Source organism: Centroberyx gerrardi, chromosome 17 (genome assembly GCF_048128805.1).
Source record: "Centroberyx gerrardi isolate f3 chromosome 17, fCenGer3.hap1.cur.20231027, whole genome shotgun sequence".
In the NCBI taxonomy this organism is placed as follows: Eukaryota; Metazoa; Chordata; class Actinopteri; order Beryciformes; family Berycidae; genus Centroberyx; species Centroberyx gerrardi.
Genome location: NC_136013.1, coordinates 24,649,178 through 24,663,418, shown reverse-complemented (window position 1 = coordinate 24,663,418; position 14,241 = coordinate 24,649,178). Strand labels below are relative to the sequence as shown.

General features: G+C 37.5%; 2 protein-coding genes across 2 annotated transcripts in view; one reads left to right on the top strand and one right to left on the bottom strand.

Moving 5' to 3' along the window:
* The window catches only part of rragd (ras-related GTP binding D), a 50,632-nt gene extending 44,813 nt beyond the window's left edge, over positions 1–5,819 (bottom strand). The window contains exons 1-4 of the mRNA XM_071917395.1: positions 5,690–5,819; positions 3,081–3,376; positions 1,218–1,417; positions 588–702 (exon numbers count right to left, since the gene is read on the bottom strand). Coding sequence (XP_071773496.1) covers positions 588–702; positions 1,218–1,417; positions 3,081–3,376; positions 5,690–5,819 — 741 coding nt within the window. The remainder of the gene's footprint in view (positions 1–587; positions 703–1,217; positions 1,418–3,080; positions 3,377–5,689) is intronic.
* Positions 5,820–9,417: 3,598 nt separating this feature from the next.
* Positions 9,418–13,985, top strand: LOC139925883 (major histocompatibility complex class I-related protein 1-like). The gene is made up of 6 exons (XM_071917389.2): positions 9,418–9,619; positions 9,719–9,955; positions 10,352–10,615; positions 11,749–12,003; positions 12,520–12,630; positions 13,672–13,985. Exons 1-6 carry the CDS (start codon positions 9,559–9,561, stop codon positions 13,923–13,925), a joined length of 1,182 nt encoding a protein of 393 aa, XP_071773490.2. The 5' UTR covers positions 9,418–9,558; the 3' UTR covers positions 13,926–13,985.
* Positions 13,986–14,241: the final 256 nt, after the last annotated feature.

Below are 14,241 nucleotides of genomic sequence, written 5' to 3'. Positions count from 1 at the left end.
GGGAAAATTCAGTTTAACAAATTTGTTTTTGTCCTTGAAGGACAATTAATGTGCAGGGTAGACCAGTAACATGCATACCAATGGTTGTTTAGCATTAATATTCCATGCAATGTCTGATTGATGCAACACTTCCAGTCTATTTGTTAGATATCATTGCCACCTACTGACTGCTATGCAAAGTGCAGAAGGACATACATATGCATTATACAGAGTCCAATTTATTATTAGGATTTGGGGAACATGGAGAAGCACACTGATGTACAGCTTCTGTAGAGATTTCACTAAAGGATGGAGTCACTTTGTTTAAGATCATTTCTATGGCATTTCTGCTTCATTGGATAGTTTACAGTAGAGACAGACAGGAAAGATGGGGTGAGAAAGGGGGGGATGATATGTGACAAAGGTCCCAGGCGGGATTTGAATCTAGGATGTTGTAGACAAGACACCCCAAACAAAGGAGTTTCTTAAGCTTCAGAAACCCAGCCAATAGGGAGATCCAGGCTCACCAACTAGCCAATCGGCAAACCTAACTCCCTTCTAGTTGTTCTGTGGGTGGTGTGTTGACCTAATGCAGCAGGATTACTCACAGATATGAAGATGTTGAGCAGATTCTCCAACGTGGGCAGCTGTGGGATCAGCTTCTGGACCACTTTACTGAAAGCCTCAAATATTGAGTGGTCATAAATACTAGTTAGGTAGAAGCTGTGGAGGTCAAGAAGAGAATTTACAATCATCAGTTAAAACATTCATCAATCAATTAAAACATTCTCCAAACATCAATTAAAAGATTCACATTTCAAGCTTAACATTTCTGAATTGTTCCATTATTGTCCCAATACTGCCTCTTCTGTAAAATGTTTAAGGAAACCAGGGGGTCCCAATCAAAATAAGGAATATTTCACTATAATTTAACTAGAAATTATCCCAGTTAGAGATGTTGTATAATAACGACTACTGTAATCATAGATTTCACTCTCAACATTATCTCCCCACATAAAGTATAGACAGTTCTACAACTGCCCCATATAGGTCCCTGGGACTGAATTTTACCTAACGCCGGTCTGTGGCATGAAAACGTTTGATAACCCCTGCTTGAACAGACTTAAAGATAGGGGACCCATTATATAATTTCGAAATTTGGTTTGAACCATCTCTTTAATCAATAAAAATTCCCCTTGAAACCAAACCAAACACCAAAACCCTCACATAACACCCACCTCAGATGTATTCGCTCCAAGCTTGCATCTGCTAGGTCATCATTGGCACGTTTGTGAATGTCCCTCTGCTTCTCGATCTTGTGGTCGTCCGACAGGCCGTCCACTTTATGGATGAACACCTCGAAGTTAATGTCTGGATTGACCTTGTAGGCTCTGGTCACCGTGAGATGCAGTCTACTCAAAGCCTCCACATAGTCATCCTAGCATCAGAGGGGGGTGAGAAAAGAATCCCAATACTTAGGGTGCAATCGCATCTACAGTTCATTTTCTTTGGTCTGAACCAGAAAAGTTTATTTGGTGCCACTTGAGTTTGAATGACATTGATCTCACCTCGGGAGAAACACTCCAATAAAGTGCTCCAAAAATGCTTGGTGTCAATGTGCCATTAGTACATCAGCACCACAGAGAACGCTTGCTCCGACTAGTCTGGATGTTAACAGCTTGGAGTCCAACTCAAAGCTGCAACACTTTGTGTGAATCCACAACTGTAACTGAAACTGCACTTTTCTTAAACAACTCAAGACATTTAAGGGGTCCAGAGGGATGCAGCACTGTGCCCTCCTGGTGTGAACTGAGGGAATTTCTGAGTGAAATTCACAGCAAGGGTCTTTATCAAAATAATGAGAAATACATTAAATTGGGGGGGGGGGGGGGGGGCGCACCAAGGTTTTCTACTGAAAATCAGTATTTTATCATTCAAGTCCATTTGAAGAGAGTGTGTGCATCGACACTACCACTAATGAAATCAACCAAGGAGCGTTTTAATGAGTTAGAGTAAATCTGAGCATTATTTTTTAAATCAAATACTCTACTCAAATCAGCTAGACACCCTGGTATGTGAGGTTTTATGACACAACAATACCTGTATGTGTCCTATTAGAGCTATCAAGACCTGACAATCTGCTGCAATTTAAGATTTTAATTAAGATTTAAACAACAAAATCTATCACAACTTGCCTGGCATTTGTTTTTCTCACCATAGAGCAGCAAGGTATTAATCAGAAGCAACAATTTCATGAAAATAAGATGACATGTTGTTATAAATACCTGCAAGCAATGTTGACAAAATGCTGTCTGTGTAATTATGATGAGGGCTGCATTTTGATTTAAAAGAAAAACTAGCAATAATATGCTACTGGTAACATGTTTTCCTTCATCACATTCACCACATGCAAGTGCTGCGAGCGCCAATAAATATGATAACTAGTGTGAATAAATATTCATCAGGAGGATTTACTCTCATTTCACACGCTGGATTTAAAATCCAGGCAAACGTGACACTCATTTGGGAGAGATGTCTTAACTTTTAAACTACAAATGTAATAATTAAACCTTCTTTGTGTAGAATATTTACCTCAATATATCATTCTCAAATTCCTTTTGATAGCATAGTATAATGGCTGTAGAAAAATGAGACCAATTGGTTTATTCTATGTGTTTATTCTATGTGTCCCCGGGTAGGAGTTTGTGCAAGATTGACTCTATCTAGATGTAGAAAAGAGAACATGGATATAACGTCAAGAAATATTAGTTACAGTTACTAGCTAGCTACCAATGGTTTTGACACAGTGGTTATAAAGAGCTACACTTTCCTGTTTAGTTTAGTTTAGTTTCCTGCAGTTCACCTTGTTTTCATTCTCTCCCACACTGCCAAGCCACCAATATTCAGCTTCCTGGCTCTAGTTTTTGCTATCAAATTTGCTCTGCAGTCACGCTTTATAATGAAAATGGTTTCATTCACACTTTAATTTCTAGTAGGGAAATGTGGAACAAACTCGCATATTGCCTCATTAAGGAACGCAACATCTTGCTGTTCATTAAGGGACGATTCCATATTATATATGGCAACCCTAGTGCCCTCACCTGTGAGTCAATGACAAAGATTAGCGCTCCGGTGCCTCTGAAGATCATCTCGTAGTCGAAGGTGGGGTCGAAGAAGTCGATCTGGCCGGGGAAGTCCCAGATCTGGAAGCTGACGAAGGAGCTGCTGGAGACGTCCTCGCGGCAGATCTTGTTGGTGCTCTCCAGGAAGAGGGTCTCATTGGGGGACATCTTGTGGAAAACCACCTTCTGGATGGAGGACTTGCCACTTCGCCGCAGGCCCATCAGCAGGATGCGGGGTTTCACTTCCCCACTGAGAGAATCACTGAAGCCCAACACTTGACAGCAACAAAGGGAGAGAAGTGTTACATAATGTATGCACTACTCCCATATGGGTACAGTGCAGTATATAGGCTGTATGTGTTTCCAAAATGATTTTTAAAAATCAAAGCTGAAGAGTTTGGGGGGGAAACTTTTTATTGTGCTGCTCTATGGGAACTGTAGGCTCTAAGGGAAACATAAAAAATGGATCAAGGGCAAGGATGCAGTGGAAGGTAAACCCACGGAAACTCCATCAGCCCACCAATTTACTTACCGTTGTTTGAGACTGGCATAAATCTTAATCAGGTAAATAATTAATAGTACAGTAAGGAAAATCAATCTGATGTAAGCCATGAGGGTAGGACAGAGGATAGACTGGACGTCATACTGTCTTTCCTTTCCATACTGTCTCTTAGAATACTGTTGTCAAATGAGTTGTGCTGATCACCATTGTGTTCTATAGCCTTATCGCTGGGAGCTGCTTTCTTTCCAGTAGTACTAGTAGTAGTTCTACTAGATTTCACAGGGAATCAAGCCTGTGCAAAAAGGCACAAAACAAAGGAAAACACAGAAAATCATTTTACTAAATAACCACAAAACTAATCTTCAAAACAATCCCTGTGAGTGAAGTGTTTATAACACGAACTGAAAGTATGCTTAAATGGAGATCAAATTTAAAAATAAAATAGAAATAATTGAAAACCCAGTGTAAGGCATGAAACCACAGTAACCCTGATAGTGAGACAGAGAGAGCAGCAACTCCATATTTGTCTAATGGTCTGATGATAAACAGCCACATAACTCTATGATTTGTAACACATGGCATCGATCATCACACCACACTGGCATGCTGGGACTACTGTGTGTGTGTGTGTGTGTGTGTGTTCCAGTATTTCTGTCCTTGTGCGAATCAGCTTGAATTTCAGACCTTCAGTGTAAGGTCATTTTGCCGGTCCTCACTTCTTCCAGGGGCTAGTTTAGGGTTGGGGCAAATGTAGTCAATGGAAGGTCGTCACAAGCATGGCAAGACACAAGTGTATGAGTGTGTGTGTGGGTGTGTGTCCCAGCTTGGCACACTGCTTGGCCAATCACATGCTTCCTTTGACACTGGCACTGTGACCTTGATCGCTCCCTACTGAGGAATGTGAAGTCAATTCTAAGAGAGAGTTGCAGGAAAATCCTTATGCTGTAAAAGACTGAAAGAGGCCACATAGTTTACTAAGCTATCAAATGATGAATAAGTAGTCAACAAACAGTAAATAAGTGGTCAACACACTCTCTGATAACAACAATACCTCCCATTGTATCTCTAAGTCTGGCTGACTCCCACTGTTTACCAATGCAGTATGCTCATTTTATATTCTGGTTTGGACACAAAGAATTTCAGAGCCGAATACCATTGAGTTCAGAATGATGACCGTGCTCAGTTTAACTTCTGCTACTGAATGATAAGTGAGTTCAATTGCAAGTCGTGATCAGCGCTGGTAGTTGGAAGTTATTTGTTGTTTTTTGCATGCATAAAAACCATAGCCACTACTTCAACTTCAATTTAAAAACTAAAAATAGTCTCCAATCATCTGAAATGTATTTGATTATCTTCCATTTGAACAGAATTTCTCTCATCGGATTCACATTTTGGCAAGGACAACATAGTGTGTGAACACCCTCACATCTGTACAAATGTGAGTTGACATTTATGGGATGAAACATGAGTCTATGTGCCTCTTTAGGCATTTGGGAAGGTGCAACAATGCACTTTGGCAGCTGGTTCATTAGGAGGGATGGGGAGCAGCAGGTTTCTAGGCAAAGACTACAGCAGGGGGATCATCATTACAGAATGTACACAGTTACATCTAGGGCTCCCATCGTGGCCCTGATGTCAAATTCCAGGACTCTTCCATGACTTTCCATAACTAAGTCGGAGCACTTCCATAACCTAACAAATATTGTTTGTTAGCTCGAATTTCTCTCAGCTTTGTTTTTGACTGGCAAATTGAGTGGTAACTTTTATGCTCATTAGCGAATTCACGGTGTCAATGTGATCAATAATTCCAATTATGGTAACTAAGATGACGCCCACTACCAGTTTAGCGAGAAAGAAAACTATTGCACCTTTTTTTCTAAGTCGGCAGCAATGCGCCAGGCAGCTGGAATTAAGTGCAGCGTCAGGAGTGCAAAACAGAAGACAAGCTAGCTGTAGTTAGCAGCAACATTTCAGCAACGGAGACAGAAGACAGAGTGAACCTGGACCGTTCCACCGTGGTCTCTGCCGCTTCTGACCTTTCCGAGGCAGGGACAGTATTAGACCTCACAGCAGAATGTTCGCCTACCTCCGTCCTCACAGCCCAGACCTCCGTCTGAAAACGCCTCCAGGTCGTCTTCGTCCTCGTCGTAATATCCCAAGGCTTTGTCGTCGTCCTCATCCTCCCCGCTAAACTTTGACACCCGTTCACTTGTCATGGTGATTTCTTTCGTTGTTTGTGTTTTTTTAAGCTGCATATGCAGTCCAACTTTTCCACATTGTCACCTGATATGTGAGAGCCATGCTTGTGAACTTTCACCCCCTCTGCCTCCAGTCCGACACAATGCAGCCACACAGGGGGGGACAAAATAACGGAAACACCGCATGAACTTTAAAGTGATAAAACTTTTCATATAAATAAATGTCCGTTTTGACACTCTAGGTCGATTCTGTAGTTATTCAACCTATAGCCAGTTCATGAAAGCTTTGCACCTGTGAGGGGTCCATCTTTGTTTACAAGGCAACAGCAGCAGTTTGTTTGGAATGCTGAAGAAATTGGCTGTAAGAAGTCGCAGTCTACATTGATTATTTATTACAGGATCTTAGGTCAGTGCAAAACACCAAAGCAGTGACCGTTTATCACCATAAGCGGTCGCCAAAATCAAGAGAAACAAGAATTTGCAGATTATCACAAAAAGGCTTTGAAGTCAAATCAGCATTACAAAGGCAATATACATATAAGTTGAATGCCATCTTTTCTCTCATTACATTCCTCAGACTCTACAAGTCAATTACCAATCTGTATAAGCAAAATTCAGCATCAATACATATTCAACAACAAATGTGACAAATGGACATTTTACAATACCCAGAGCAAACAATATGAAAGGAACAGTTATGTATTCATAGTATTCACACAACCATCTTGGTAGGAAAATAGAAGGTGATTGTAAGGTGATTATAATCAAATGACAGCCACAGCCAATGAGTTGTGTAGACTATATAGTAAAGCACCATGTGATGTTTGAATGGAACTCCCATGTAGTATGATGTATAATAGTATGTATATGATGTGTGTATAGTATGTATGTGTATAGCCTATATATTATGTAGTATGGTATATGACATGTATATGATGGCATGTTAAGCCCTGCTTGTGATAAAGGACTATATAAATGAACACTTCATCATGGCAAAAACAAAGGAAATCTCCAAAAATCAACTCAGGTGCCATCTTAGAGCTTGACACCCTTAGTCTAGGCAAAATACAGTAATTAGAAAAAAATAAAATGCCTGAAATGTGTTTTGTGTTTCCCATTGTGTAAACATATCAATCAAGCACTGGAATCGGCTGTGTACCAAACTCTATTCAAGCACAAAATATTATCAATAATAGCCATTTCTAGAAATTAATAAGATATAGAACAACAAATCAATAATCTCAAGATTAATCAATAGACCCAATACTCACTTTAGACGCACTTGAAACAAGAACAAAAGTAAGGCTGGACAGGTAGACAGAGCAAACAGAACAATGACTAGTATGTATTTTCTGCCACTTATTTGATTTTCATGTTCTCTTCTATTTTTATACGGACCCCAGGCAGCGTAACTGCTGATTTAGCAACAGCTAATAGGGATCCAAATAAACAAATGCCAATTAGCAGTAGGTGTCAGCTTGAAAAGAGCAAATAGTTGATGCCTGAATTGTAGGAGAATAAGCCATTCAGAAACCACTCGTATCCAAGGCCAATACACAAACATGCATAACCTGGTGTAAGGAGAAAAAAACCTGGAGCCCTGAGCAAAGGGGAAAAGTAATCTGGTCTGATGAGTCGTCATTCAATGTCTTCTTTCCGTAATTCAACGTATTTGTAGTTGAAAAAGATGTTAAAAAATCTGTGATGGTATTATTGGTTTGAATTTTTATGTAAGCCTACTGGTATGTACGGTGGCCCTGAGGGTCAAAACACAACATTTCACAAAACACAACAACATTTCAGAAAACACAACATTTCACAAAACACAACATTTCACAAAACAAATGAACATTTCACAAAACACAACATTTCAAAAAACAAATTAACATTTCACAAAACAAATTAACATTTCACAAAACACATTTCAAAAAACAAATTAACATTTCACAAAACAAATTAACATTTCACAAAACACAACAACATTTCACAAAACAAATTAACATTTCACAAAACACAACATTTCAAAAAACAAATTAACATTTCACAAAACACAACATTTCACAAAACACAATGGCAAAAGAGAAAACATTTCAACTTTTCACAGAAAACAGAAAAGGTAGGTCCTTTCTTTGTTGTTACTGATTGGATGTATTTGTTGTCACTCAAGGTAACAGGAAGTGGGACCAGAGCAATGGCTCTGAGAGATGTGTTCCGCTGGTTCAAATTAACAGAAAATAACGCTTCAGGCGTTTAGCCTTCAAAATAAAAGCACGATATTTTAAACATATAGAAATACTGTTTTAAACCAATTACTTTGTATTTAATCATCAAATTCAATAAGTGAACACCCATATTAATGTTTGATGTCAAAATAATAATGAAAAATGCTATAATATGTGCCATTTTTAACTATAAACGCTGCATATATTACACTTTCTGACATTTTTGACTAAATTGGACACTGTACAGTTTACCTTTTAGTGTAACTGCACAAGTTCTATGTCAAAACACTCCTGCAGATGTGTACTTTCACTACACATCAACATTTAGGCCCAAATGGTTTAAGAAAAGTCATGACAGGCCCTCAAAGTCAGCACCCTATGAATATTGTTGTGTTTTCTGAAATGTCATTGTGTTTTGTGAAATGTTGTTGTGTTTTCTGAAATGTCGTTGTGTTTTCTGAAATATTGTTGTGTTCTGTGAAATGTTGTTGTGTTTTGACCCTCAGGGCCACCGTAGTTATGCCATGAAGTAACCACACCATTTTCCGTAATGGTAGACAACTCAACACACCCAACTCGTCCATGTTTTGTTTGGCTGCTAGTTCAACAATGGGTGTGGATCATGCACCACTGCATTCCCAGACTCTGTCTTAATGTTAGCTGGCTAGGATGTAATATCCAAACTACTTGATACTGTGTTTTCTCTCTCATACCATCATAATTTGATTTATATTTGACATTCTTGGTCTTTGTCTTTCTGCAGAAACAATGTAAAGAGGATACAGGCTTACATTTAGCAGAAAGAAAAAGATGATCTGTGTTGAAATTTCGACTGATCAAAAAAGTCCATGACGTGTAGGCTTACAGTTTTGTCTTGAACGCCTGCTTGAAAAGCTTGCTTGACAAGGTGCATTGGTCTTGGCACAGGTACATTTCCACTGATTGAAGCAACTCAGCTTCATTCATAGTTGTTGAGGGAGTGAAGAGTGTTACTCATTCACTTTCCCCACACATTTCCCAGCTCGTCTAGCGATTTGAACTGAATACCTTCTGGTCACAAGCCTTCACTCTATTTCAATAAATCAAATCAACCTTTCTTACATAACACATTTCATTCAAACAAATGCAATGCAATGTGCTTTCCTATAAAATAAAGTACAGATAAAACAATAAAATACAGAAAAATAATAGTGCAAGCAATAAAATAAAGTGTATGAGAGATTAAGAGTAAAAGCAGGGAATGATAAGATTAAATAAAAAGAAATCAAATAACAGTTCCTATGAAAACGTGTGGCTGAACAGGTACGTCTTAAGGTTGTTTTTAAAGATCTACTGAAACCTGAGCTGTTGACTTGTCACATATCTGCATTTCAATCACAGTCAGGTGAGCTCGTTCAGCCACTCCCATTTCAAAAGGATACTTAAGTCCAATTGCTCATACAGTAAACACTGCTTTTTTTTTTTTAGTTCTCTCTCTCTGAAATGATTGATAACTTTTTCACTCTTTTTGAAAATTCAGAACAAGACGCTACAGAATGCACATGCAGTGGATTGTACTTTTCATTCTAAGTTTTCTAGTGTCAACAGCTGAATGTAGTAAGCAAAATTGAATGCCTTGTCACTCTGTTTTATCAGAAGAAAAAATTGGTATCAATATCTGCCATCAATACAACTGTACAAAACTCTTCTTTTCAGATTCCCACTCTCTTGAGTTCTTGTCTATAGGACTCGTACAGCCTGAAGATTGGCCATCGTTTGAGCAGCTAACTATATTTGATAGAGTGACAATCTCTTATTGTAGCAGCGTCACAGAGGAAGAAGAGCCTAAACACAGCCTAGAGTCAAAAAACATGTTTAAAGACTGTAAATCTGCACATGGTGATATCTTAGAATCTCTCCATACGATTCCAGCATTTATTAACAGCACACTGTGTAAGTAATAATGCATTTTTACACGAAAACATCTATTTAAATATGAGTTTGGAGAAATGTGATTTTACAACTATTCCAGTAAGATTAACATTTTAAGTATTTATTTAATTCATGAGAAAGTTTCTCACCCTGTGATGATGCTAAAAAGGAAATGTTTAACAGCAGCAATATATGTAATTTATGAGTGAATTTTAGTATTGAAGTAATGTTAGAGTACCAAAATGATTCTATTACCATGCATTAGTTTTCTGTGCCCTATTGATTAAATTCTAACAAGGATTGTGTGTTAATATGTACTAAAAACAAATGTATTATTCCATCACTCCATTTGGGTTGGGTTACTGCGTTTTAAATGAAAGTGAAAGTGAAATCAAAATTCCTGCCTTTGTTTTCTAGATGTTGTCCAACGAAGGCGTGGCTGCATCCAGTCAGCAAATGGGACAGTCTATGCTTTTGACGCATGGGCAGTGAATGGGAAGGACTTCTTGAACTTTGACCCGTACTCCCTGAAATGGATGTCCCAGTCTCCCACAGCAACAACATTAGAACATCGCTGGAACAACTGGGAAGCAAGGAATCATGCATTTAGCCACTTCATCAAGACTCAATGCCCCCTAATGCTCATGAATGTAAAATTGAGATCAATAAACCAACACACAGGTGAGATTGGGACACTTGTTCCAGTTGTATATGGAGGACCGTAACTGCCAAAATCAAAAATAAATAAATAAATAAATAAATGACTCAATAAATAAAGAAATATGCCATTAAATGCACCAAAAATAATATTAAAAATAAATATAGGCATTAATTAATTGATAAAATGTGACATACATTTATATTTCTGTTTTAATTTGCTTCTGTATTTATTTACCTTTGTATTAATTCCCCTATTTATTTATATTTCTGTTTTAATTTGCTTCTGTATTTATTTACCTTTGTATCAATTCCCCTATTTATTTATATTTCTGTTTTAATTTGCTTCTGTATTTATTTACGTTTGTATTCATTCCCCTATTTATTTACTTTCCCATTTAATTTTCCATTTTATTTATTAATTCTTTTCATTTTATTTATTTCTGTATTTATTTCTGTATTATTTTCCCTTTGCGTTTTCCCCATATTTATTTCCCCAAACTTATTTATTCCTGTGTTTTCTTTTTACATTTACATTTTTTTATGCATTTCTGCTTCATTATGCAAATGAGGGGGCTGTGTGTCATGGGGTCAACTTTTCGCCTATTGGTTGATCGACATCAGATCGACTATACATGCCTTGCTCCCACAAAGCACTCTGATGTCACTCTGATCTCTGAATATAAATAAATAGGGGAATTAATACAAAGGTAAATAAATACAGAAGCAAATTAAAACAGATATATAAATAAATAGGGGAATTAATACAAAGGTAAATAAATACAGAAGCAAATTAAAACAGAAATATAAATAAATAGGGGAATTAATACAAAGGTATTTAAATACAGAAGCAAATTAAAACAGAAATATAAATAAATAGGGGAATTAATACAAAGGTAAATAAATACAGAAGCAAATTAAAACAGAAATATAAATTTATGTCACATTTTATCAATTAATTAATGCCTACATTTATTTTTAATATTATTTTTGATGCATTTAATGGCATATTTATTTATTTATTGAGTCATTTATTCATTTATTTATTTATTTATTTTTGATTTTGGCAGTTACGGTCCTCCACAGCTGCAGTGTGAACTGAGCGTAAATGTATTTTATTATTTTCCAGATGCTGATGTTATCTTGTTTCTCTCCAGATGTGCGCATTCTTGCCAAGCCGATTCCTAACACAGCAAAGGTGTCGCTAAGATGTCATGTGACAAGCACTGACAAGTCAGTGAGAGCAGTGTATCTGATTGGAGAGGGGGCCACTCAGGTTACAGTCACTGGGCCGCTGCCCTCTGGAGATGGATCTGTGATACTGAGGCTAACAGCTGAGATCTCAAGCCAAAACATGACCAAATATGGCTGCAAAGTACAAACAAGCAGTCACAACATCTCTGTGTTGTGGGGTGAGACCTTTTGATCTTTAAATACATCTCGCCATCTGTTGGATAAATAATGCAACAACATGTTGTTAGGCCAAAAGATAGCAGTGAGCTAAATCAGAACTTTACATTTAGAGTTTCATTGGATGGCAAAAATAAATAAAAACAAAACTTTTAAAAATAAAGGAGCAGCTGATTGTTTACAGAAACAGGACGGACAAACCTGTCTTTATTTGTCACAAGCAACCATTTTTTCACATATTGCATGCACACAAACACATGCATGGTGGCTTGCATACACACACACGCGCTTCTAATGGCGGCGTGAAATATATCCTCCGCATTTATCCCATCCTGGCTCGTCCTCCTCCACGGGCAGGCCAGGAGCGGTGGGCAGCTTGCAGCGCAGCGCCCGTTTTGAAGGTTTTGTTAATTTCATAAAATGTAAACATAAAGTACTATTTTTAATCTATATTCAAAATGTAGGCTGTATTTTGGATGAATCACTGCTTGGGTTTTCAGGATGTATTTTCATTGCAGATGGGGACACTCATGATGGCAGACACCAGTGGCAAATTCTGATGATAATCCTTTGTTTCTTGGTTATAATCACCATCATATTTGGTGTTATAAATCTTCTGCTCAAGTTTGGTAAGATTCATTTCTTTGTTATCAGACTTACAATATAAACTCAACAAAACATAATATTTGTAAAAGCATGCAAGTCATTGACAAAATTGGCAGTAATTTACTTAAATTGGCCTTATTCCTATGTAGTACTGTAAATACACAATAACACTGTAATTGCTCAATGAAAATGTCTTTAATACATAATATACTTTCAAGGCAGGGCGTAATAACAAAATGTAAGTACAAAGTGTACATGTGACGTACTAAAATAAGTTTGTAACTCAGAAAATGATATAGAAACAGATTGACTGATATCTTTTCTACTGGCAAATAATATAACGTAATATAATAATATATAATATAATCTGTGACACAACATTTCAGTAAAGAAAACAGTGGTGGTGTTGGTACTAGGCGACAAGAGTTTTTGAAGACCGATACCGATAATGTTGTACTAAAGTTGCCGATAGCTGATATTTTGTCATTGTTTTGTCATTTTGTCTTTACATTTTTCCATTTTCATGCCAAAAATTACAAGTATTCAGTGTTTCCCACAGAACTGTATTCTTGTCAGGATGGAAAAACCTCTGAAACAGCATTTAGACCCTAAATTTAGACACTAAAACTCTCCACTGAAACCCACACTAATGGAATGCTTTAGTGTTAGCAGCTCTTTAAGGCAGGGTCACCCACCACACCTATTCAATGGTAGAGAAACTCTGGGATACATTACTGCCTAAATGAAAAATTATTTATAAAAAAAAAACATTATTGAACCATTAAATGAATTAAATGTGCAAAGAAATTAAAATGTCATGTCAGTTTTTCGAGGGAGGAACCTCCATCATATCAGAGGTGGAGACACTGATTAGCTGATATCTGATATTTGTATACTTTGTACTTACATTGCAGAGCCCTTGTATCGTATCGTGGAGATTTTCATTCTGTACTTACAGTAGTGGGTACTTACAGTATTTTCCCCTTGGTTAATTCTCTACACAGGAATGAAGCCATTGTAAAGTGAAATGCTCCTGTCCTAATTTTGATTACTACATTTTGTAGAAAAACAAAAATCCCATCGTCCTCCGAGTGTTGATCCACAGAGAGTTCAGCAGTTCGCCAGGTTCATGGAGTATGAAGGCTCTGCTGAAACAAGGATGGTTGTTATTTCGCACATATTTGGTGTGCATATTCCACAAAAGTACCAAGAGTCTCAAACGCACTGGGAGGAGATGACTACATTATGGGAGGAAATTTATTATGATCCAGAATTCCATGGCCCTGCATTTCATGGGGTGAAAGAATCATGTGTCTAATTCCAGATTTGTTTTTTAATTACCCTTTTAAGTTTTGTGTTACAATTTCATCAGTCCATCAGAATCAAAGAGCGAGGGCTTATTTCTAGACTGACTATTTTGCACCGATGTTCAACAATCATACAGGGAAAAATCCATCAGAAGAGAAGAGGCAGAGAGACCAATTTCTCCACCGACAGTAGCCTAAATAGACCAGAATGCAATGCAGCAAAGGGATGTAGCCACGATCATAGACATGCCCCAATTTCACAAACCAGTTCGCTAGCCAACTACACTAGATGGTCAAAAGTATGTTCGTTGAACATCTCATTCCAAA

Excerpts from the sequence above, each read along its gene's own strand:
- LOC139925883 (XM_071917389.2), top strand. The coding sequence starts at position 9,559 with ATGCACATGCAGTGGATTGTACTTTTCATTCTAAGTTTTCTAGTGTCA. Across the intron at positions 9,620-9,718 it reads AGTGTCAACAGCTGAATGTA|ATTCCCACTCTCTTGAGTTC; the intron begins GTAAGCAAAATT and ends TCTTCTTTTCAG. Across the intron at positions 9,956-10,351 it reads ATTTATTAACAGCACACTGT|ATGTTGTCCAACGAAGGCGT; the intron begins GTAAGTAATAAT and ends TTTGTTTTCTAG.